Source organism: Amblyomma maculatum, unplaced genomic scaffold (assembly GCF_055883805.1).
Source record: "Amblyomma maculatum isolate TAMU_Amacu unplaced genomic scaffold, ASM5588380v1 scaffold_19, whole genome shotgun sequence".
Classification (NCBI taxonomy): domain Eukaryota; kingdom Metazoa; phylum Arthropoda; class Arachnida; order Ixodida; family Ixodidae; genus Amblyomma; species Amblyomma maculatum.
In genome coordinates this window covers 6,070,013-6,093,604 of record NW_028146744.1, presented here as the reverse complement: position 1 = coordinate 6,093,604, position 23,592 = coordinate 6,070,013, and the positions used below count along the sequence as shown (strand labels likewise).

Genomic DNA, 23,592 nt, shown 5'->3' with positions numbered 1-23,592 from the left:
GGGTGCTTTTGCTTACCTATCTGCCTCTTGCAAAAGAAATATGAAGAAGCTAATACCCCGCGCTCCATTAAAAAAAAATACTTGTCCATATCGAGTATGTCACGCTGGAAAGGACATCATCAGTCGCGGTCTTCGGCGCTTGCTATTTTTTGACAACCGGTGTCTCAAACAAAGCGCCGCTGTTGTTAGGCGCCGTGTCAAACCAAAACAGGCTGCTGCCATCAATACAACTTAACGTAAACGCTCAAATATTGTATATTCCTGTTTCTGTTTGGAATACAGCAACTACTGAAACATGCGACCGCAGACTACTGCATAGCAAAATTCAGTTTAAACAAGCCACTCTGCCTTCTGCATCCACGATTGAGTTTTCTGAGTACTTTTTTTTTGCTGTTAAACCTTCGTCCCAATGTCTTAGTGGTAGGGCGCTCGACTGCTAATTTTGAGAACGGGGGGTGCGTGATCCCGGCCGTTTCGAAAGTCGCAGACTACCATGCCCAAGAAATGTAAATCCGGGGCGAGCACGAGCCGGAAGAGCTACCGCATCCGGTTACCAGATTTCGGGAGATAACCTGTGTGTACCAAGAGGAAAGGTGCAGACTGCCAGAACCTCACCCCAAACTCACCAGGCAACAACAGACGATCCTGCGTCGAGCGCAGGCGGGATCGCTTGCGCATCCCGTACTGATGAACCGCATTTACCCTGCGGAACAAGATATGCCCTGTCCTTTATGTAAAAACGAAAAAGGCACCCTGCCACACGTCTTGGCAGAATGCAAAAACCTCAAGACCCCCCTCTCCTCCCTTTCCCGCCAATACCCACAATCCCCAACCCCTTGAGCGACGGGAGACCTTGTTATCGAGCCCCACCCCATCCATCGAGCTCGCACTGATGGACAGGGGCTAGGCGCTGCTGGGAACATATGGGTCCCGCAACTAGGAAACCACCCCACCGAATTATTTCGGGCACAATCAATGCTGATTCCGCCTCCTTAAACAATCCCACGTAGTCAACGACAGCGTGGCCCGCCCCTACATCATCTGTCATATAGCCGATGTCGCATGGCGCGGTGAACCCATATATGCATTTCATTTCTTCTTTTTTAGAGCGCAGCTCTTTGGCGTCCGTTCCTGGGTTTCGCGTCGTCGTCGGCCTCGTAACCAGCTCCGCCCCCCTTTCATCCCCCCAGCGCTAGCAGCGACCGACTGATACCGCTGGATGCCGCTGACGCCGCTAGAGTCAAGATAACGTGACTGCATAGACCACCGTCGCCGCCATGCAGAAAGAGGAGGGGAGGGTCCCCCCCCCCCCCTGTTCCTGTGTGGCGGATAGGGTGCTCTTCAGTTGCCGACGCGCCGGTTATTTCACGTAGGCCCCGGCACGTCGACGAATACGTGACCACCTTCCCACGGCTAGACCTGGTTCTTGGCGCTGCGGAAGCGAGGGTATCATATTGTTTGCGTCGGCATCGGCGGCGTTGTCCCTGAAACCAACTCCGCAGCTGGAGTTGACTCACTATCGGCGTCAGCAGCATCAGTCAGTCGCTGCTATCTCTTCCCTCCTCCCTTTATCGCGTTGTCCGCTTGCTGCGCGCGCTTCTGCCCCCATCGTTTGCCGCTGGGTGTACACGCCGCCCCCCTCCCCCCCTCTTCCTGCGAGTCTCCGGTTGTCAAAGCGCCGGCTCGAACTTAATTCCTTTCTTCGCTCCTCCTCCAATGCAACCCCTGTGTGGTGGCAATCAGAGAGCCAGATCGGTGGCGGCGGATCTGTATATGTGCACCACCCGAGCCGAAATTGCCGCTGCCGTTCACCACTGCGAAATTATCTGCCAGTTCTTTCTGAGCCATGAGCGAGACGACCGGTGGAAGTCCTCCGTCTGCTGCTGCTGCTGCTGCTAAACGAGCTGCCAGAGCAGAGGCCCAGCGGCGAGTCGAACATATATCAGTCTATTTCTCCGACCACAAAGCTTCCTTCATGACTGTCAAGAACTGTTAGTGGAGTCTTTGTTAAAGAAATACGTGTGAAAAATAAAAAAAAAATTCTGTGATAGCGCATACATGTGTTGCTCGATTTCTTTGCCTCAATCTATCGAAAAGGTGAAACAGCTTATTTGCTGCGCTCAAATTTCGCATTAGGAAGTAACGTAATCGTCGGTAATTTTTTTTCTGTTAAAGGATTCTGCGCATTCGTAACAGTGGTAATGAGCACAATTCGCTTTAGAGAAATGCTCAAGCGTTTGATAAACAAATATTCGCAGCACCTGTTACACTAAATATTACATAATACACATAGATCAATGTACACTGGTAGCCCATTAGAATCATTAGAACCTCTTTTCGCTTGTGCTGTCTTTCGAGCAAATTGGTTGTCTCTGACAAGGCGGGTAAAATAGCTTCATACGGGCTTCACCATCCGTGTTTAGTTCGGGAATAAATACATATTTCGTCACATGATAAGATGAACTCAATTTCTTTAAGGATAGTTTTACATCCGGCACCTGCTTTGGAAGTAAACGACAGAACCACCCCACGTCGCGGTTCAACAATAATTACAATGATAAAGAAATCTTCAGTCTTCAAAATTTCTTCCAGAACATGACAGCTACTAAGCGCCGTTTTTACGATGTCTTCGCAGCTACTGATTCGTAGACGTTACTGAAAATTAATCGCTAGTATCATAAATTTTCTCAAATGTGTAAAAGTTCTGTCACATGGAGAAATTCATTGTCATTGAAAAAAAAAACAATTGCAGTACTAATTTATTATTTATAAACATCACACGCATCTGCAATTCCTGATACTCCACTCGGTTTCAGGAAATCATTTAGTCATTTCACAGTATAACACCAGATTATCTGCCGCAAGAAGCATCCGCCTTGTTGTGCGCTCGGCAAACTCAATCCACTCACAGCTCTATACACGTGAGCAGTGAGCTTTCCTGTGCGGCCGGTGTTTCCTGTACAGTGTCGGCGTAATCTCATTTTTGGGGAATACTTGTGCCTGGTTATCTAGCCAGAGTTGATGTCCACTCAGTCTATTACAACACGCCCGACAGTACGCTGTCAGTGCTACATTTAACCAACTTAATCCTCGAGTCAAGTACGATATAATGAACCAGTCTGCCTCGATTTATTCCAAAGTACTGCAGTACGGACCACGAAAAGGAAATAACAAGAAGAATACGATTGGGATGGAGCGCATTTGGCAAGCACTCGCAGATTATGACTAGCAGCTTACCGGTATCGCTCAAGAGGAAAGTATACAACAGTTGCATCTTGCCTGTACTCACCTATGGGGCTGAAACGTGGAGGCTAACCAAGAGAGTTCTACTTAAGTTGAGGACAACCCAGAGGGCTATGGAACGAAAAATGTTAGGGGTAACATTAAGAGATAGAAAGCGTGCAGAGTGGGTCAGAGAAATAACTCAAGTTACCGACATTCTAGTAGAAATTAAGAACAAGAAATGGACATGGGCAGGACATGTAGTGCGAAGAGAGGATAACCGATGGTCGCTGAGGGTAACAAACTGGATTCCAAGGGAAGGAAAGCGTAGCAGGGGGCGGCAGAAAGTTAGGTGGGCGGATGAAATTAAGAAGTTCGCAGGGGTCAAGTGGATGCAGCTAGCACAGAACCGGGTTAAGTGGAGAAATATGGGAGAGGCCTTCGCCCTGCAGTGGGTATAATCAGGCTGATGATGATGATGATGATGACTGCAGGTCAGAGCACGAACCTTGTATCTCCGTGGGCTTGGCACTAAATTTGAGCGTCTCACTCGTATAAAATGCGAGCACGCCGTTGAAAAGGCGATAAGGTGTGATGTTCAACTATAAAGCCTGTGAGCGCCGTGTAACGCAAAAAGTATGCAAAGCGATGCCAGTAAATCTAAAAGACGGGCGGTTGCGTGCCTTGTTTTCCTAAAATCCACGCATTTTATATTTTTGCTGCATTGGCGAAATTTTTCTGCAATATTGGAACACTCTAAACAGCAAATCGCTAATGCATTGTATAAGGCACGTTTCCATCGCCAACATACCGCCGTAAACTCGGAAGCAGACATACGACGGGTGCGTTTCAGCGGGCGCCGCCGGCTGCCGATCCCCAGTACGAAGCGGCGGTGGCGCCGCCTCTAGGTTGATCTCACGGCGAATAGCTCGGCGGGCTTCCACTGGTCCCAGCCGAACATTTGTGAGCTAAATAACCAGCCCTTACGAAAATGGGTTTTGAGTTTCTGGTTTGGTCTTAATGTTTTCTTAATGAGTACAAAGGAACTCAACAGACATTCAATACCTTCTGTGTTTTAGCAACAGCCTTAAGCCAGATCTTCAATTGACATTTCACATTATTTTTCTTGTTTTGAAAATCGAAGCTTTTTTTTGTGAACTGCTACTGTGTAAGCACAGAATGTGAAAACTCAACGGAAAGTATAATGTGTATTTTCGTGGTCATTGCGACCGCTCATTGAGAGAACACGGTGTGTTTCAACTTCAAACAGTGCAACCTGAGCATTTCAATATAGAAAGAAATTATTATCAACAATCAGTACATGTGCATTACTAGTACTGCTTGATGATTTTGAAGTACATACACATAATTAATGAGGAACAACATATTTTTAAAACAGTTTAATGAATGCCACATGCCCTTGCATTACTACAGGACAGGAAGGTGGCCTGAAATGATTGAATTCAAAACTAAGCATAAATTGATCATTTGACAGGAATGTGCGTTTACATTTAGTTTCACACATGCTATGTTTGTAAAGTAATCACTCAGAAGGAGACAAGGAAGAGAGTAGTTTACCGAGTGATGAACCCATGAGAGAAAAAAAATAACATACAGCGCTTGTAATGCATGCTATTTTGCGTGTTTCTCAAGCTTTTGATTTCCTTCTTGCTCTGCGTATAGATTAGCCGAGCCCACCGGTCATCGCATCGCTTCCCGAAATGTTTACATACAAATAATATTTAGTCACCAGCAAAATAGTGTCGTCGCTGCTGCGCTTGCCATTATTGAAGCTTGGTCGCACTTTTTTTCCTTGAAGGTTTGTGCTACAGCTCCGTGTTCAGCTAAAATTACGCTCACGGTAGCAAAGCACCACCAAACAGCCGGCGCAGGTAAATTTGCCAGCGATGCCAAACATGTTAAAATGATTCCAGTGCACAAAAAAGTGCGCTTAGGCATCCAAAACATTAGTTGCCAGTCGTGGGAGCCGGCAGCAAGCTCCAATGGTGAAGAAGTTGTAATTGTTAGAGCGGCAGCAATGGCCTGTACACTTCAAAACGCTTCAAAACATAAAGTCCCAAGCATATGAATGCGATCATGACATAACATTCAAAAATGTTTGAAGCGTTCCCAGTTCCGGCCTGGCCAAGTGGTTAGCGTAGAAAGCCACGGAGTGCAATGTACCTAGCTCGAAGCGCGCTTGTGCGGCAGTTTTTGTTTTCGCTTAGTTTTTATTATTTTTTTAGCTTTTTAAAATGCAGTTCACGTGCTTCGTTACTTTTAGCTTTTACTTTTTATACAAAGCGTTTTTTTTTTTCTCTCCGGGCGACCAGTGCCACCAGTGCGGCGCGTGACAGTATACCGCGTCCCAATAAGCCCAGTCTCCAGCGTCATACTGGGCCCATAATCAGGTATGGCACTGGGGCACTGGGACCCAGCGGCACTTGTTTTTGTTCCCTCAGCCCGCCAGCTTCGTGCATAATTATGGCCCTAGACGCAGACAAAAAAAAGCTTATCGTCCAAACGGCCTTTCGAAACCGAAAGTCCCTCTAGAAAGCGGCAGTAAAAACAAAAGCTAGAAAAGCCACCGATAGGTCAATTCGATCCGACCCGAAGTCGCCAGCGGCGGAAAGTGGCGGCGGCGCCATGATGCCTTTGTTGTCGTGTGGTGTGATTGTAAACGCTATTTCCTTACGCTGTGCTGCTTTTTTGTTCTGTGGTTCTTTGAATGGGCCGCAGAACTGATATGTGACATGTGCACTTTGATAGGCGTTGTGAAGTACGTGATGTAGTGGTTCAGTGCCGTACACCGCTTGCACTGCGCAACGCCGGCATCAAGAATGAAGAAGGAAATGGACTGGCGTGATTGTTTGCAAATGTGAGTACGATGCTCGAAATTATTTTTATTTAATATTGCTATTGAATGAAGTACGTGTTGTTAATACTATTTCGTGTGGTCTCAAAATTTCTTCGTAATACAAGCTACAAACTCGACCCAGCCTGCTTTATTGCGAGGGCGAGCCTATCACTCTTCGGAACAAGAAACGTGAACGTTTGGGCGAGTTGGTCAGACATGCTTGACATGAACGGCACGGCAGAAAGATTTGGCGCTTGTCCGTGTGTGTTCTGTGTCTTCGTCTCCTCCTGCCGCGTCATTCAAGTCAACTCTTCAAAAGCCGTCGCTTTTCATGTGTATGTTCGTCCCTAATGCGAAGCCGTTGTACGGTATAAGTATAATGTTACGGTGTATATTTCTAGATATAGTTGTAGCTAGTGTGTGTTGGATGCACGACAGGCTTCGTGATTGGATGTGATCGGTACCCCGAACGAGTTTTAAATCTTTCATTTTAGGCTAAAAGCGCCTATTTTTCTCACAGTGGGTGCATTAATACGATGATTACAACCAGCGCACGAGAAACAGGTTGTTGCCGTAGCACATCATTCAGGGTGGTCGCTGGGGCTTGCGTGCTTGATCAAAAATAATGTAAATCATGGCTGACGCCAAGGTACAAACTCACGTAGTACTACTGTAGTAGAATGACGATTAGAAAGAATTATTTGAGTGACTACACGTAGTAAAATGTGCATGTCAAAAGTAATTGCTTTCATTACTACTGTTGTGTTCCAAATGCTGTGCTCGTCCGTTCTGTTGTGACTGGAGTAGTGCGCGCTAATGAACAGGTCCGCACCCCTCTTCGCGCGACGGCCTCCACGGCGGGCTCTCTCACTCTCCTCTAGTTCTGGGAAGCAAGCCCCATCCCCATCTCCGGCCTCCGTTCCCTCCGTTCTTCGCCCGGCAGTTCGGCATGCGACTCGGCCGACGCTTTTCCACCGAGTCCTGTCGGCCAATGTATGCGGACATCTTGCGACGTCCCCCAACTAATTCCACACAATTACTGCAACCCGACCAAGGCTCACTGTATTCAGCCCACCCCGAGCCGTACATCGCCAACCACCGACCACCCCAGCGAAAGGAAGACCTGTGGCGTGCCCCAAATCGGCAGCGCCTGTGCTTCCACTGCGGAGAACCAGGTCACCTGTATAATCAGTGCCCATATCGACAACTGGGACTGAAGGGTTTCCCCATCGACATGCGTAGCCCTCCTTTAGGCCAACGACCCCAGGATATTGAGGACTACGTAGCCCCGCAGCGCATGGCGCCAACCTTTAGACGAGAGTCACGATCTCCGTCTCCACGTCGTCCACCCTCGCAACGTAGCTCCTCCTGGATGGCGCAGCGCTGGTCGCCTAGTCCGAGCCGGGAAACCTAAAGACAGCGACCTCAGGGGGCAAGGCCGCTTCAAATCGACGCGACGAAGACCCCCCAACAACGCGACCTGTGAGCGACCGCGACTTGACGGCCCCGACGACAATTCGTACACGTGAAGATAGACTCTCGCTGGATATACCCGTCGTCCTCGATGGCTATAAGGTTAGCGCATTGGTAGACACTGGTGCTGATTTTTTTATTTTAAGCGGGAAGCTAGCGGCGCTTCTAAAAAAAGTGATGACGCCATGATCTAGCACGCAGATTCGAACCGCTGGCGGGCATGTCGTAACTCCGAGCGGTCAGTGCACGGCGAGAGTCCAAATTCGCAACTCCACGTTTGTTGTCAGCTGACTTGTGATACCTGACTGCTCCCGCGACTGTATCCTTGGTGTCGATTTTCTCCGGGAATATGGGGCCATTATCGATCTCCGGAAGCGTACCGTGACCTTTTCGACCGAGAAAGCTGATGATACTGACACCGCAGACCGCCAAAGCCGCGCCCCTCTTCGAATTTCTGCCGAGAGCGTTTCTATTCCGCCACGTTCCAGTGTTTTTGTGACTGTTAACTGCGATGAACTACGTGATGGAACGGCGGTCGCTGAGGGCAACCAGTCCATTTTGCTCACCCACGGCATCACCTCGGCGCGGAGTCTCATCCATCTCCGTAACGGCCGATCTGAGGTCCTGGTGACTAACTTCACGAACGAACCCCGCCATCTTTTCCGCGTTAGCACAATCGCATTCGCCGACGCCTTAGCGGACGTTTCTGAATGTTTTACGTTCGGAGAAGTTGAAAATTTGCGCCCATCCCTTGATCGTCTGGATATTAGTACAGATCTCTCGGAAACACAGCAGCACGACCTGCGTTCTCTCCTTCTAAAATCCAGTGCTTGTTTCGCGACGTCATCGAAAATTCGGCAAACGCTTCGTGTGAAGCACCATATAATTACTCCCGACGATGCCCGCCCTATACGCCAGCAGCCGTACCGCATCTCAACGACGGAACGTGAAGCGATTCAGATACAGGTTCAGGAGATGCTTCGTGATGTTGTCATCCAACCCTCCAACAGTCCGTGGTCGTCCCCTGTCGTGCTGGTGAAAAAAAAAAGGATGGCACCCTTCGCTTCTGTGTTGATTATCGAAAGTTGAACGACATCACTAAAAAAGACGTCTACCCGCTGCCCCGTATCGACGATTCGCTCGACAAGCTTCGTCGCGCCCAGTACTTCTCCTCCATTGAATTGAAGAGCGGGTACTGGCAGATTTAGGTCGATGAGCGGGACCGCGAAAAAGAAGCTTTTGTCCCCCCAGATGGACTGTACGAGTTTAAAGTGCTGCCATTCGGCCTATGTTCAGCGCCGGCTACTTTTCAGCGCATGATGGACACCGTTCTCGCCGACCTCAAATGGCAAATCTGTTTAGTTTATCTCGACGACGTTGTCGTGTTCTCTGAACTCTTTGGAAAACACCTCGAACGCCTTCGCGCAGTATTAGATGCCCTCCGGTCAGCTGACTTGACGCTCAAGCTCGAGAAGTACCACTTTGGCTACAAAGAGTTGAAGTTTCTCGGTCATCTTGTGAGTGCCGCAGGCGTTAGCCCAGACCGCGACAAAACTGCCGCTGTCGCCAAATTTCCCATTCCTGCCACGAAGAGGAGTTTAAAACGTTAACTGGGTTTGTGCGTACTACCGCCGCTTCATCGCCGACTTTTCCAAGATAGCCGCACCCCTCACCCGCCTCACACGGGATGATACACAGTTCGTGTGGGCCGCCGAGCAACAGGAGGCTTTTGCGGAGCTGCGCAGACGACTGCAAACGACCCCTGTTCTTGCGCACTTTTATGAAGACGCTGCCACCGAAGTCCACATCGACGCCAGCAACATCGGCCTTGCCTCTGTATTCGTTCAACACCAAGCTGGCGTGGAAAGGGTCATTGCGTATGCCAGCCGCACGCTGTCCCGCGCTGAAACAAATTACTCCACTACGGAAAAGGAATGCCTCGCGGTGGTGTGGGCAACTATGAAATTTAGGTCTTACCTCTATGGCCGCGCGTTTAAAGTCGTTACTGACCACCATTCTTTGTGCTGACTGGCCAATCTCCGTGACCCATCGGGGCACCTAGCACGATGGAGCCTTCGCCTTCAAGAGTTTGATTACTCCATTGTGTACAAATCTGGTCAGAAGCACGAAGATGCTGACGCGCTCTGGCGGGCACCCGTCGGATTTGTCGATAACGTCACGGATGACAGAGGTTGTCTTGGACTAGTGAATGCCTCAGACATAATGACCCGACAGCGAGCTGACCCAGACCTTCGAGCTGTCATTGACCACCTGGAGAGTCGCGCTGCTGACGCCCCCGCCAGTTTGGAAGGCATCTGTCTGCATTCTGTCTTCGGAATGGCGTTTTATTCGAGAAAAACTCCAGCACTATTGATCGAGCGCACCTCCTTGTCGTGCCGGCCGACCTTCGCGACGATATCCTTTTTGACTGCCACGATGAGCCCACCTCCGGCCACTTGGGCTTTGCACGCACACTCGCTCGAGTTCGTCAAGCCTATTATTGGCCTAAACTTTCTGACGCCGTCCATCGCTGCGTCAGGGGCTGCCGCGAGTGTCAACGTCGAAAGGTGCCTCCTCTCAAGCCCGCGGGTTTGCTCCAACCTATTATTCCAACTCGGACGCCGTTTGACCACATCGGCATCGACCTACTGGGTCCATTTCCGCTGTCATCGATGGGTAACAAATGGATTATAGTCGCGACCGATTATCTCACACGTTATGCGGAAACCAAGGCAGTGCAGAGGGGCACGTCAATTGAGATCGCTCAAGTCTTTATGCAGCAAATCGTGTTGCGTCATGGCGCACCATCCCTAGTCGTAACCGATCGAGGCACCGCGTTTACGGCACAGCTCATGCACGACGTGCTCGAGCTTAGTCATACCAGCCACCGAAAAACTACTGCATATCACCCGCAGACGAATGGCCTCATGGAGAAACTCAACAAAACCATCGCCGACATGATCGCAATGTACATAGACTCGCAGCACAAAACCTGGGATGAAATTCTCCCCTACATCACATATGCCTACAACACGGCCACTCAAGAGACGACGCGTTTTACACCATTTCGCCTAGTCTACGGACGTGACGTTCAGACGATGTTGGATGCCATGCTTCCGAGCTGCACAGATGATCATCCACTCACACCAGACGCCGAGCAGTTTGCTCAGCGCGCTGAGGAAGCCCATCAACTTGCCCGCATTCACATTCAGCAACAGCAGGGCACGGATGCACGCCGCTACAACCTCCGTCATCGACACGTCGCATACCATCCTGGAGAGAAAGTTTGGGTGTGGACCCCGGTGCGTCGGCCCGGCTTGTGTGATAAACTAATTTCTCGTTACTTCGCACCTTACGAAGTTCTGCGCTGAGTCACGGAAGTGACATACGAAGTTATTCCAGTAGGTACTGTGCAGCCCTCGCGTCGGCAACGACGCTCCGAGGTCGTGCACGTTGGCCGCATGAAGCCCTATTTCACGCGGTAGTGCGCTATGCGCTTGTTTCGTTGTCGCGTAGGACACCTTAACCCGCCTCCGTTATCTATGCTGTCCATGTGCTGATCTTTGTTTTCGCTTACATTGGCCATCGCTCGCGCTCCGTCCCTTATTTCTTTTTTTTAAGAGGGGGAGTAATGCCACCTGGTGTCACCATGTTCTTGCTGCGCCTAGAAGAAGAGGACACTGAAGTTGACTCGCGTGCTGTGCGCCGAACTTTGCCTGCTGGTACAGCTTCGTCCCGTCGTTTTAGTCACGTCTAGCCCTGTTGTCCGTGACAATACGCTGACACGTCGGGCAGGCGCCTCCTCTCTTGCCTCCTAGCTGGTCGGGGATGGGACCGTGAGCTGTTCGTCTGAGCATACCTCCATTTTCCTCCTCTCCTGCCTGCGCCTGGTTCACTTGCTTGACGCACGGTGTAGAAGCGATCTTTGCCCGACAGAATCGAGCTCATGTAAACCCGGGCGGGCCGGGCTGGCTAAGCTCGGCGACCGGCTCCCCCCTACCCGACTCGCTTTCGTCGGGCTCATGTATACAAGGCTATACAGGGAACAGTGGCACGCCATCACCTCAACCAGCTGCGTGGATATACTGCGCCTTCCGAGAGCGGTCCGGCAGCAGCGAGGACATCTGAACCATCCTCCCACATAGCCTGGCATCTCTCCACAGAAGAAATGACTGCACCCAGGGCAGACCTACAAAGCACAGCGGGCAACATCCAGCCTACAAGTGGTCCTTCCCTGTGCGCACATAGCCAGCGCGTCTCCACGCGTCTTCGCCGACCCCCTGCACGCTATCTGAAAACTTTTTGAGGGAGAAGGAAGGGTTGTGTTCCAAGTGCTGTGCTCGTCCGTTCTGTTGTGACTGGAGCAGTGCGCGCTAATGAACAGGCCCGCACCCCTCTTCGCGCTTCGCCGGGAGGACTCGCCGCCTGCCTGCGCTCAGCGGGACGCCCCCCACGGCGGGCTCCCTCACTCTCCTCTAGTTCTGGGAAGCAAGCCCCATCCCCATCCCCGGCCTCCGTTCCCTCCGTCCTTCGCCCGGCAGTTCGGCCTACGCCTCTGCCGACGCTGGTCGCACCCTCTTATCTGTTGAATAATACAAGTTAACAGTTTAACAATAGCGCGTACGTCTTTTCCTACATCGACGACGCGCAAACACGACAACTACATAACACTTTATATTTTTGACGAATTATACGGATCTAAGTGTTGTTCACAACACACAGGCCGAAATAAGCTTTCAGTGGGCAGCTGCATTCTTTGGTACTTTGCGTCGTGGCTTTTCATGGAAGCGTTGAAATGATGCAGCAGTAAACAGTTTCAAACGAGAAATGAAAAAGTCATTTCACCTTCCTTAATGTCATGTCCGCTATGGTTTCAGCTAATTTGACTTTAAAGGCCTTTATTTGTGCAGAGTTCTTTGGTTGTCTTAGAACCAAAGTACACACATTTCTCAATACACCAGCAGCGAAATTAGTTTTATGTTATTGCGAGTATTTCGGAAGAAAAATGTTTGACCGACATCAGTGCGTAAGCAGCTTTTCTCTCCATGCACTTTTTTTTGCAACTTTGATATCAACTAGGATTGAGATATGCAGGCCCTGATAAATATATTTTATGTACTCAGAGCAAAAAGAAGAAAGAGTGCAGAATGCCAAGCATATTTCTGATTGTGTGAGAAAGTCACAACTTAGAAAAAAAAATTCAGAGGTGCCACAAATGTGAAAGGAGGCGGTTTTAATTTTTTTTTTCACTGCGGCTGTAAGGCGAACCTACATAGAAATTGCAGAATGGTGAACCACTTAGATGGTAAAATGTTTACAAATATTTTTTTTTTCATATACGAAATGCAACACATTAAACACGGTCCCAAATTTGGCGCATTCAAGCATAATAGTCTTATTCAGCAATTAAAGGAAGAAACACCATTCCTAATTTTTTTTTAAATTTAAGGATCAAGTTTCTAGGAGGAGATGAAAATGAATATGAGACAACATGTTACATTGTATTATTTCCAGCAACGTTATCAAAGCTGAAACTTCATAATTTTTCTCTCATTGGAAGAATAACCTAAACTAACGGCACAAAAGCAGCAAATAGGCTCCCCACTCCTCAAAACATTGCCATAAACTAACCCTGTGACCTTGGCCATAAAGGAAAAGCAGACCTGATCACATTATTGTGAGCCAAAGCTGATCTGAGACGTACGAAGGGTGTGGCGGCATCACTATCCGTGAGTGTGGATAGACGCTCGTAGCACCGCCCTTAGCAATTCAGTTGGAAATGACAGTTTTCAGTTTTTTTTTCGCAGTGCATCAACGATGACCTTCACATCCCCAGCTCCTTGCTCTGTCTTTTTGCTGTTAATATACTTGCTTTATTTTCCTTTTGTAATAGGCGTTTATTCATAAAATACACGTTGGGGTCTTTTTGCCCCTATTAGTTCAATTTGTTTCTTCGTAGCTTTGCAAGAGCAGGCATTTCCACACTATTTATTAGTTTACTGTTCAGTTTTGCCAGTCAAAAGTACTCCTAGATAAGGAAATCAGGTTCTCTTGCTTGAGAAATTTGAACAGAGCTTAAACAGAATGGCGACTTGTGAAACATCTGACAAGGTCATGTTGGAGTGATTTAATAATATTTGCTTTGAAATGACATCCTACGCATCTTCTTTTTTTTGCTCTAAATGCACTTAGCTATGCTAAATGAAGAAACTTGCCATTGTTGCAGTCTCAAGGTGGGAAATTTCAAAACAGTTGTGCTTATGCATTCATAATAGTGTCACTTTAAGCTGCTGCTTGCACCCACAAATGGCTTGTACCGCTGCATACTGCTTATGTAACAATCCGACAATTGCTCATAATAATGTAATTACATATGCTATCTCCTAATATCAAAGGTCTGTCTTGACATAAGGCTAAATTTTAGCAAAGGGCATTGTGTTTGCTACTTATGCACCTTCATTCAAATACTTGCAATGATGCTTGAGAATCTGCATGTTTCATCTTTGATAACATTGTTGGAAATAGAATAACGCAATATGTTCTCTTCAACTCTTTTTTCCATCTCCTCCAAGAGACTATTTCCTGAAATTTTAAGACAGTTTGTGGAGTAATTTATTAGCTGATGAGGTCATTTTTCTTTGAGTTTTGAAGGAATCTACGTTGTTCAAATATGCCATAATTGGGAAAATGTTTCATGTCTTGTCATTATATGCATAACAGAAACATTCATACACCTTTTAAGCACCAATTTTCTTATACATTCTGTACCATTAAAGTAGGTGCACCTCACACTCGTGGAGAAAAAATGGGATTCAAAATAGCCTCTTTTGAATCATGACCTTTTCATCTTTAGGGAAACTGGAAAGGATCTCCTATACAAAGGAGAAGCAAACCATGCAGACTGGTTACACAGTACATTGCATTGAGGCTGAAGTCCAGTACTTTCTTAATTATGCTTTGAGCAGTCCTCCTAAAGCTGTTTGCCCTGAATTCTTGTAAATGTAGGTACTGAATATATAGCTGTGTATCTTTTCATTACTGGAAAAGGAGTTGTGTGCTCGGTCTCACTTGTCGATTTTCCCCTCTTGATATACGCAGTTATCTGAGCACTTAAGACTGGCCGATTCCTGGAGCCTACCTGCAGCTCACCTACACCCCACAGCATGAACGGGGAACACACTAAATCATCTACCAGCAAGCACACTGCGGTGCCCTTCTGCAAGCCATCACCACATTCTATGACACGTTCAGGGATGCGTGGTTAAGTACACAACCTAAGCATAGCTAAAAATGGTGGTATGAATGAATAGCTGCCTTGGTTTGGTTGCTTCATCTCTTTCTTTTAAATCTTTCTTTTAATAATGGTGTAGTCAGTGAAAAAAGTCATTCTGAAGAAAACTTGTTTGCATTGTTGTGTATAGCAAAACCAAAGCTCGTACCATGTATGATGTATCTGAAAGTTATGGTTTGGTGTTTTCTCTGTGAACGGTACAGCATGCTTCTCCCATCAACTGTTAACTATGAGGGTTTGAAATGTACAGGTGCCAAGAAAACACTGTGGGGCATGCATGCCTCTTGCGTTTGAAATTATCTCATATGTTTTGTAGAGAAGATATGATAGTTCCTTGGTTCCACATGTGAATGCTTCAACGGTATGTGGTGTAAGCTTATCAATGAGTCTGAAATGAAGCTTGAATTATTTTAAGTATTGTGAGCAGTAATACAAAGCGATTTCATTTTGTATTTGTTAGTGTACACGCGCGACTACTTCACGACAATTCCGCTTCACCTCAAAAATGGCCTGTTTCCATGCTGTGCAGGGAAATAGTTTATTTCCTTGCATAGCATAGACAACAGGCATGCGAATGGCATCCGAGCCATGCTGCACGTTGTGAATAAAAAAGAGCATTTTCACGGAATGCAATGTCTGCTTTTGGTTTCTGTAACTAAAAATACCGGCGCTAACTCGGTTGCATGTAGTGCCGGCAACCAAGATCACATCAAAAATCAAAGTGAAAGCCACCAGACACTCATTGGTCAATACTTATGAAGAACTCACAAGAAATGCGCACATTAGGTACCAACCAGAGACACAGTGGCCAATTTGTTTTAGACACACAGTAAGAACTCGAGAAACTTCAGTTGAAACTCACAAGACTCTGGTGACTCTATTGTGAAAGAGCAACATACTCTCATCAGACACACAGAAAAAGTTTTATAAGGGAGTATACGCCCACATGAAGGGATGCGTTGCGCAGTGATAAAATAATTAAGGGGGAGCGCTGTGCTTGTATACAGACTTACCTGTTAGTATATCCCACCACAATCCTGCCTTTTTTTCTCCATCGCTCCCCTTTCTTTTATTTCTTTTTGCTGTCCACTCAGCGCCTCAGTTTCCGCCACTGCAGCTCACGCGTATGGCAGATGCAGCGGCTGGCACGAATATTTTCCTTCAATATTTTAGTTATTTTCAGTGAAGCCATTTGGCTTAGATGGCTACCTACGGGTAGGTAGGCAACAACGGGCGGAAGGAATTGATTAATTAGAGGAGCAGGTTAGGCCGACTGTGACAGTTCCCGAACTGCAGTGGCTGCAAAAACCCCAAATGCGTTGGCCCGGAGTTGCGTCTCGTCTACCGAAGTTGTCGCTCGACGCTCGCAGGAGAGGGGATAAAACATGTCAGGAAAATATGTGTGGCACCTCCTGTGTGAGGAACAATCTCCCTCTTTTAAGGCGGCTTTCCTCCTGAGGTGTCGTCGGTAGTTACTTTAGCTATCACTATGAGGCCAGCGTCGGTAGTTGACATTGAGTATTGAACATTGCGGCAGCACTAAAGTCACTGGAACTCTGAAAGTACCGTAGTTGATCTTTTCAACAAATGGGGGGTACTTCGCTAAAAAGAAGAAGTGGTGGACAGCACGGTGCGCAGGTCCTGTACCTCCCTTCATGGAAAAGAAGAACCTTAACCAACAATTCTACTAGTACCGCACCTGTTTTCTCTTCACCACGGCGCGATCCCGTCACCATGGATGGTCCATTCGAGGAGACGAACCGCAATCAGCCCAGTGTCGGGCGACGTTCAGAGTTTGTTTCATATCGTTCTGTGTGTACAAAACACGAATAACGTTGTCGCTCTCAGTCGCCCAGAGTGCCGAGGTGTTGCGCCTTCAGATGTAGCAACAGAAGAGGCAAAGCCCGATTTGCCATCCCGAACGGAAAATCTGCCAAAGAAAGCATTTGGCTGCATGGCATTCGCCGCGACAATTAGTTCCCAACAAATGACACCCGACACTTTGAGGTGAATCTTGTACGAACTCACCATTTCTTAGTAGAGATGCCTTATTCTTAATTTTACAGTTTAGTTTGACATCCCTGTTTAGTCTCCACAGCATGTTTTGTTGCACATTTTTTATCGTCACAGCAATGTTTTCGGAGACGTTGCAAGCTCTTTTTTCTGGAGGTAATTTGTATTGGGTAAAGAGGCTCGCAGCTATATCTGTGCTTTGGTAATATATGTGGCTCGTTTTAATTTCTCCCTTAAGTAAAAAAATAAATTCCCGAAATGACACAGCGCCATAAAGCTACTGAGCGTGACGGTTTCATGTCAAAATAAACCATTTTAGGTCCTTTAAGGTGCGGTAACATTAGGTATTACAACAAACTGTTACCGGCAGCAAGGAAAGGACATGACGGGAGGCACCGCGCTACTTTTCCAGTACGATTGCTTGAGCGGTAGGAATGAAAGTTGGGCTTCGAGTACAGGTCGCTGTGCGTCTAATGCCTTGCAAACATGCTAGGAAGCAGGGGTCGCGCACTAATCTCTTGAGTCACTTCAAGAGCATCACGTTAGCCGACTGTTTCCATTCGCACAGCGCCAAGCCTTCTCTCTTTCTACTAAGCGGCATCTCTCTTCTCCCCCTTTTGTTGGTAGTCGCAATCGGGCGGCCGCCAATATAGAGCGTTGCTTTCGCGCCAGCGTTCTCAGGGGCCGCCTAACCTCAGTGTAACGCAACAAGACGATGAAAAGTGCAGACTAGCATGAAATGGCGAGCGCTCTCTCCTCTCTAAGCGAGCTCTCACATGATCGCGGCTTATATGACTGCTGCAAACAGTTTACCTAAAGCATGCATTTGTGCGCCTGTTAAAATCACTTGCTTCGGCAGGCAGAATAACCGGCGTTGCTGAAACAAATGAAGCGAGCTTGCATCTTGCTGTGCCCGGGTATTGAGGAACGCGATCATGGCTAAGCAGCAGTCGTACGACGCTTCAAATGCATTCGCGAACCCTCAACATTTTTAAGATTTCATTCTTGAACACTTTTATTCGTTACTTTCCGCGCCAAAACGGTCAACGAAGCGGCTGCAGGGCGGACACCACGAGCTATTGGCCTCGAGATCGAGCAGAGTCGCCACCATGCGGCTCAGCAGCGACACCTACTCAGTGTGGATGCGTTTTCGCGTCGCGTGCCAGCCCGCAGTGATTTACGCGCGCGCATGCGGCGTGTACAGGAGTGTTTTTGTTTGTTTCGCAGTTCCTGTGAACTTTTGCTTACCTATATGCCTCTTGCAAAATAAATATGAACAGTCTATAACCCCACGCTTCATTAAAAATATATATATACTTGTCCGTATCGAGCATGTCATTCTTGAATAAGGAAATCATCCATCGCGGTCTTCGGCGCTGGACATCCTTTGACATGCAATGTCTCAAACGAAGTGGTACTGTCGTTACCGCCGTGTCAAAACAAAAAAGGTCGTTGCCGTCAATAAAAGTTAATGCAAACGCTCAGAAATCGCATATTCCCGTTTCTGTTTGGAATACCGCAGCTACTAAAACATATGCCACCGCAGACTGCTTCATATAGCAGAATGCAGTTTTTACAGACCACACTATGCCTACTATGCTGTCTGCATGCACGATAGAGTTGTGTGAGTACTTTTTCTTTTTTTGCTTTTCAATCTCTGTCGCGGTGTCTCAATGGTAAGGGCGCTCGACTGCTGATTTTGAGAACGGGGGATCCACTCACAACCCTTTCGAAAGGCGTTCCTCTGCTGTGGGATTTGACTGCACAATAAACAATCCCACCAAACCAAAACCAGCCTCTGAAATGATCCGTCATAGCCGATGCCGGTTTCATGCGTTAAACCCGAGCCAATGTGCATTTCTTTTCTTTTCTTTTTGTTGTTGAAGGCTTCTGTGCATCCATAAAAGTTTTAGTGAGCACATTTTGCTTTAGAGAAATGCTCGAATGTTTGGGAAACATACTCCCTGCACCGAATTGTTACCCTAAATATTACATAATACACGTAGAGTAGCCTATTATAATCATTGTAATCCCTCTTCGTCCAAGTGCTGTCTTCCGACGAAACTCGTCATTTCTGACAAGGGGAGTAAAACAGCTTCATGCGGGCGTAAATATTAGTGTTTTGTTCGGGAATAAATACATTTTTATAGTCGCATGATAAGATGACCTCCATTTCTTTCGGAATAGTTTTATATCCGGCATCTATTTTGGAAGCAACCCTAAAATTTTACTTCGCATACGATTCAGTCACTGCTAAATAATGAGTGATAAAGAAATTTTCAGCCTGTAAAATTGCTTCCCAGAACATGACAGTGCCCATGCGCAGTGTATAACGATGTCTTCGCAGCGAGCAATTCGTAGCTAGCACTTTAACGTTACTAAAAATTAATCGCTGATTATTATTGTAAATTCTGTCAAGTGTGTAAAAGTTCTCTCACACGGTGAAATTTATTCGCATTGCAAAACAAAATAATTACACTACTAATTTACCGTTATATATTAACATCACATACATCAGAAATCCCTTATACTTTCCTTGGTTTCAGGAAATCATTTACAGTTAGTGGCGCATGCATTAATACACTATCAAATTCTATGACAGTGGCCGCAAAAAGCATCTCGGCAAATTCAATCCACTCAGCGCTGTACACGTGAACAATCAGCTTTCCTGTGCGGCGAGGTTTCCTGTATAGTGTCGGCGTGATTCCATTTTTGGGGAATACTTGTGCGTGGTTGTCTGGGCTAGAGTTGATATGCACTCAGTCTAAAGCAACTCGCCATGCAGTGCGCTGCCAATGCTACATTTAACCTGCTTAATCCTCGAGTCAAGTACGATGTAATGAGCCAGGCTTTCTCGATTCAATCTAAATTACTGCATGTCAGAGCACGAACATTGTATCTGCGTGGGCTTGACACTGAATTCACCGGTCTCACTTGCATGAGACACGCGCAAACTGTTTAAAAGTCGATAAGAAAAACAAAGCTGTCATTAGGCAGGCTCAAGCATTAGGCGCGTGAGCGCGGTACAGCGCATGAAATGTGCAAAGTAAATCGAGAAGACTGGTGGTTCCGTGCTTTGTTTTCCTAAATTCCGCTCTTCTTCTGCTGCATTGGCGAAATTTGCTGCAATATTGCAGACATACTGCAGAAGACACGTTTTCATCGCCAACAAACCCGCCGTAAACTCGGAAGCAGGCCTACGCAGCGGGCGTTTCTGCGAGCGCCGCCGGCTGCCGATCCACACTACCGGAGTGACGATGGCGCCAACTCTAGGTCGATCTCGCGGCGAGCTTTCCTCGCCTAGCAGACGACGCGTGCGCTACGCTGGACCATTTCTGGCAACAACAGCCCAATGTTGCCCGCGCACCGCCCGCTTTTTGTGGTAGTTTCACTGGTTTTATGCAGCACGAGCGCCATCGATGGCTTCGTCACTGCGTACGCGAGGGGAAAGAGGCTTTCGGCATCGGGAACTCGGCACGCGCAGACGCATCCTTGCGGGCTCCGTCTAGCCGGTAAGTACACCGTTGGTCTCGTGGAACGCATCATGCCGCCTCAGCCGTCCGGAGAGGCCGTGAAGAAGGCCGGAAAGGCTTAAGAGGGGTTAGGTTGGGCATAGCGCTAGCTAGACGACTCTAAGTCGTTGCGATCAACAGTATCTCTTGAAGGCTAGTTGGTGTGACATTGCGCAACCTAGGCGCCGCCGCAGCCTAGGTTGCGTCCGTTTACCTTCTTCGGCCGCGTACCGAAGGGGGTGAACAACACCGACATTTGCAAAGAGCTGGTGAAGCGATTTAGCAAGGCCGAGATTGGAGGTGTGCAGGATTTCCAAGCTGGACGCTTCGAGATCTTTCTCAGGAATAAGAGGGTGGTGCAAACCTTCCTCGCAGATCCCGTCATCACCGTGAAAGGCACCGCCGTACGCTTCGCGTACCGCGGTAAGCTAAGCACAACTGTGCGTGTGTTTGGTTTTACAAACGACCTGGGCGTGAAGGAGCTGCGAGAGGCCTTGGAGCGGTACGGACCCGTGGAATCCATCTCCGCCGAGTAGGTACCGGAGTTCGAGGGCATCCCGAGCGGCAACCGCCGCGTTAAGATGGACCTGCGGCGACCGCAGGTCCATCTTTCTGCAGGTGGCCGAGTCCACCCTGCAGTGCGAGTACGAGGGGGTCGCACGTGTTTGCCGGCGCTGCGGCGCTAGTGACCACGTCCGCGCTGTGTGCGATGTCCCGTTGTGCGCACGCTGCGGGGCCTTCGGCCACGCTTCGTGTACCCTCCCCTGCCCTCAGTGCGGCGCGGACCACGTGCTGATAAAGTGTGGTGCGAGGACGTCCGCGTCCGTGGCTAAGCACGCCATGGTGGTGGCCGCTGCAGCCGCAACTCTGCCGCAACCCGCCCAGCCTGCTGCCAGCGAGCCGGCCGACACACTGTCTTTGGAGCAACCGCCGGAGGACATCGAGGATTACGAGGAGGCTACCATCAGCAACGCAGCCGCGGTGAGTGACATTCGTCTCACCGCGTCGGAATTGTCTTCGCAGGCCGCGCCGAACTGCCTTGCTCCTCGAAGTGACCACGCACACCACGGCCCTGCTGACCCCGTCGAGCAACAAGCGCCGCCATTGGCCGAGAGTTCGCAGCACGCGGCGCCTACGCAGGACGCAGCCGACCAACTCGAGAGACAGACAAGCGGCAGCCTCGACCAATCCGAGGACGAAGTATTCACTCCCGTCACCCGGAGGAAACGAGGCAGACCGTTGCCACGAATTCGTCATCGTACCGCTTCCGCGAGCAGCTCAGCAATATCAGGAGCCGCACCCAGGCGAAGCGGCGTAATGAGCGGTCACTATCACCGCTGTGCGAGACCAAGGGTGTCAGTGTTGCGCGATGTGTGCTATGCGGTGGGGCCTTCCCAGGCCAGTGCGACTGCGCAGAACAGAGCTCCTCGTCAGAGGAGGGGGCAGATGCCCCGTGACCGTAACCGCCTTCCTGGCGCGTGGCGGCCCTTGTCCGGGTAGGACCTTCGCCCGAAAACAAAACACTCTCCCCCCCCATTTTTGGAAGGGGAGGGGGCCTTGCCGGGGGCGTCGGATGAATGATGATAGGCTGATGGATTATCTGCGATCCTGGGACGCGGCACCCACGGGTGCCAAGTCCCCTTCCTATCTGACAACGGCAAGGCGAGGCCCCGCGAGACTTATCCCGCCGGCTCGTCCCATGCGGCCTCGGAGATATTCCCTGCCCTAGCGTGGGCGAACATTCGCTCGTATCCTTGATGGCCAGTCGGACGACCTAGATTCATGAGCGAGCTGGTGTTGTTCTCTTTGTTGCAATACGTGTTGGTTGTCAGCGCGGGTTGTTCCTTTGTTCCCAAGTGCGCGGCCCGCCATGTCCAGAGTGCCCTCGCTAACGCATGCGATCACGGGGTGAGATCGGCAGTTTGAACGGTTAGCCGCGAGTAAGCGGCGAAAACGCTTTATTCCCACTGCCCCGCATTACAGAAATGAGGATTGCTTGGCTGCGACAGAGTCGCAACGAGGCCCCTTTTGTTCGCGTCAGCATCATGCGTAGACGGGAATTATAGTGCACAAGAGCATTGTACTTGAGCATAAACCGGATGTTTTACTCGCGCGTACTCCCCCTGTCGACACTAGGCGCCATCTGCCGACGCGCGCGCATTGAACGCGGGTCTGTGCACGGCCGGTCTCGAGGGAGAGCGCGCGTTCTTTCTTACGGCCTTCTCACTCGCCGCGGGAACAATAGAAACTTTTCTCCTTGAGTTACGCTCTCCGCCGCCGCATGGGGCGCGACCTACTCGCTGTTGGCTCCGCATCTGCTTCAGCGGCGGCGGGTGGCTTTTGCATGGTTTCGCGCTGTCGCTCGCTTGTATCGTGGTGAGTGGAGCCCCGAAATGAAATAACACGGAAAGTAGATACTGCAGCGGCATGGTAGCTACTTTTGTCCATTTTAATCCGAATTTTTCCCAAGCCTGCACAAGAATAGTAAAAAAAAAACTGATCACATCGAAGCTTCTTCAATGCTAACATTACAGCAACTCGTCTTGACAGCAAAACCGTCTTTCTGCGTAAGGTGCGACACCATCCATACATAGCGCCGAAGATGAAAATAATTTCGTAAAAATGTAATGTAAGTTGCATAATGCTTGCATGATATAAAGTATTAGTATAACAGTCAAAGTAAAGACTGTAAGGTTGAGTTTTCAATGTTGTTATAATTTATATGTTAGCAAATGTGTTGTATTTAAACATTATTTTATTTTGCAAATAAATGCTCTTTTAATAAAATTTTACATTATGCTTATTATGAAAACAATAAAAAAATGGTTTGATATTCATGACACCACTTGTGCTGAGAGCGGTAAAAAGAGGCTAATAAATGACGCAGCTGGTGATACTCGATTGCAGTGGCTGACAATGAATTCAATTGCTATATCGAAAGCATCCAAGAAATTCTAAACCGTTAAAGAAGGAGACTTTCACTGAAGAAATATTTCAAGAAATGCTGTTCATCACGAGTCTACGGTACAAGTGGGAGAATACCTCCTGGGGAAATGTGTCGGCTCCGTCCTCATCAGGAAACACAATAGTGGCCCCATTGAGGCTCTCTTAGGGAAAGTAAAGCTGATGTTACGGCCCTCGCATTTAGCATGTCGTTCTCTCCGCACATTAGTGCGGAGAGAACGACATGCTAAATGCGAGGGCCGTAACAGCGGCCCTTCACC

At 48.6% G+C, this 23,592-nt stretch overlaps 1 protein-coding gene across 1 annotated transcript in view; it reads left to right on the top strand.

Annotated features, from left to right (window-relative positions):
- LOC146171615 (uncharacterized) overlaps window positions 1-20,904 on the top strand; it is a 28,723-nt gene extending 7,819 nt beyond the window's left edge. The window contains exon 2 of the mRNA XM_084586463.1: window positions 20,551-20,904. Coding sequence (XP_084442589.1) covers window positions 20,551-20,904 — 354 coding nt within the window. The remainder of the gene's footprint in view (window positions 1-20,550) is intronic.
- The last annotated feature ends 2,688 nt before the right edge of the window (window positions 20,905-23,592 follow it).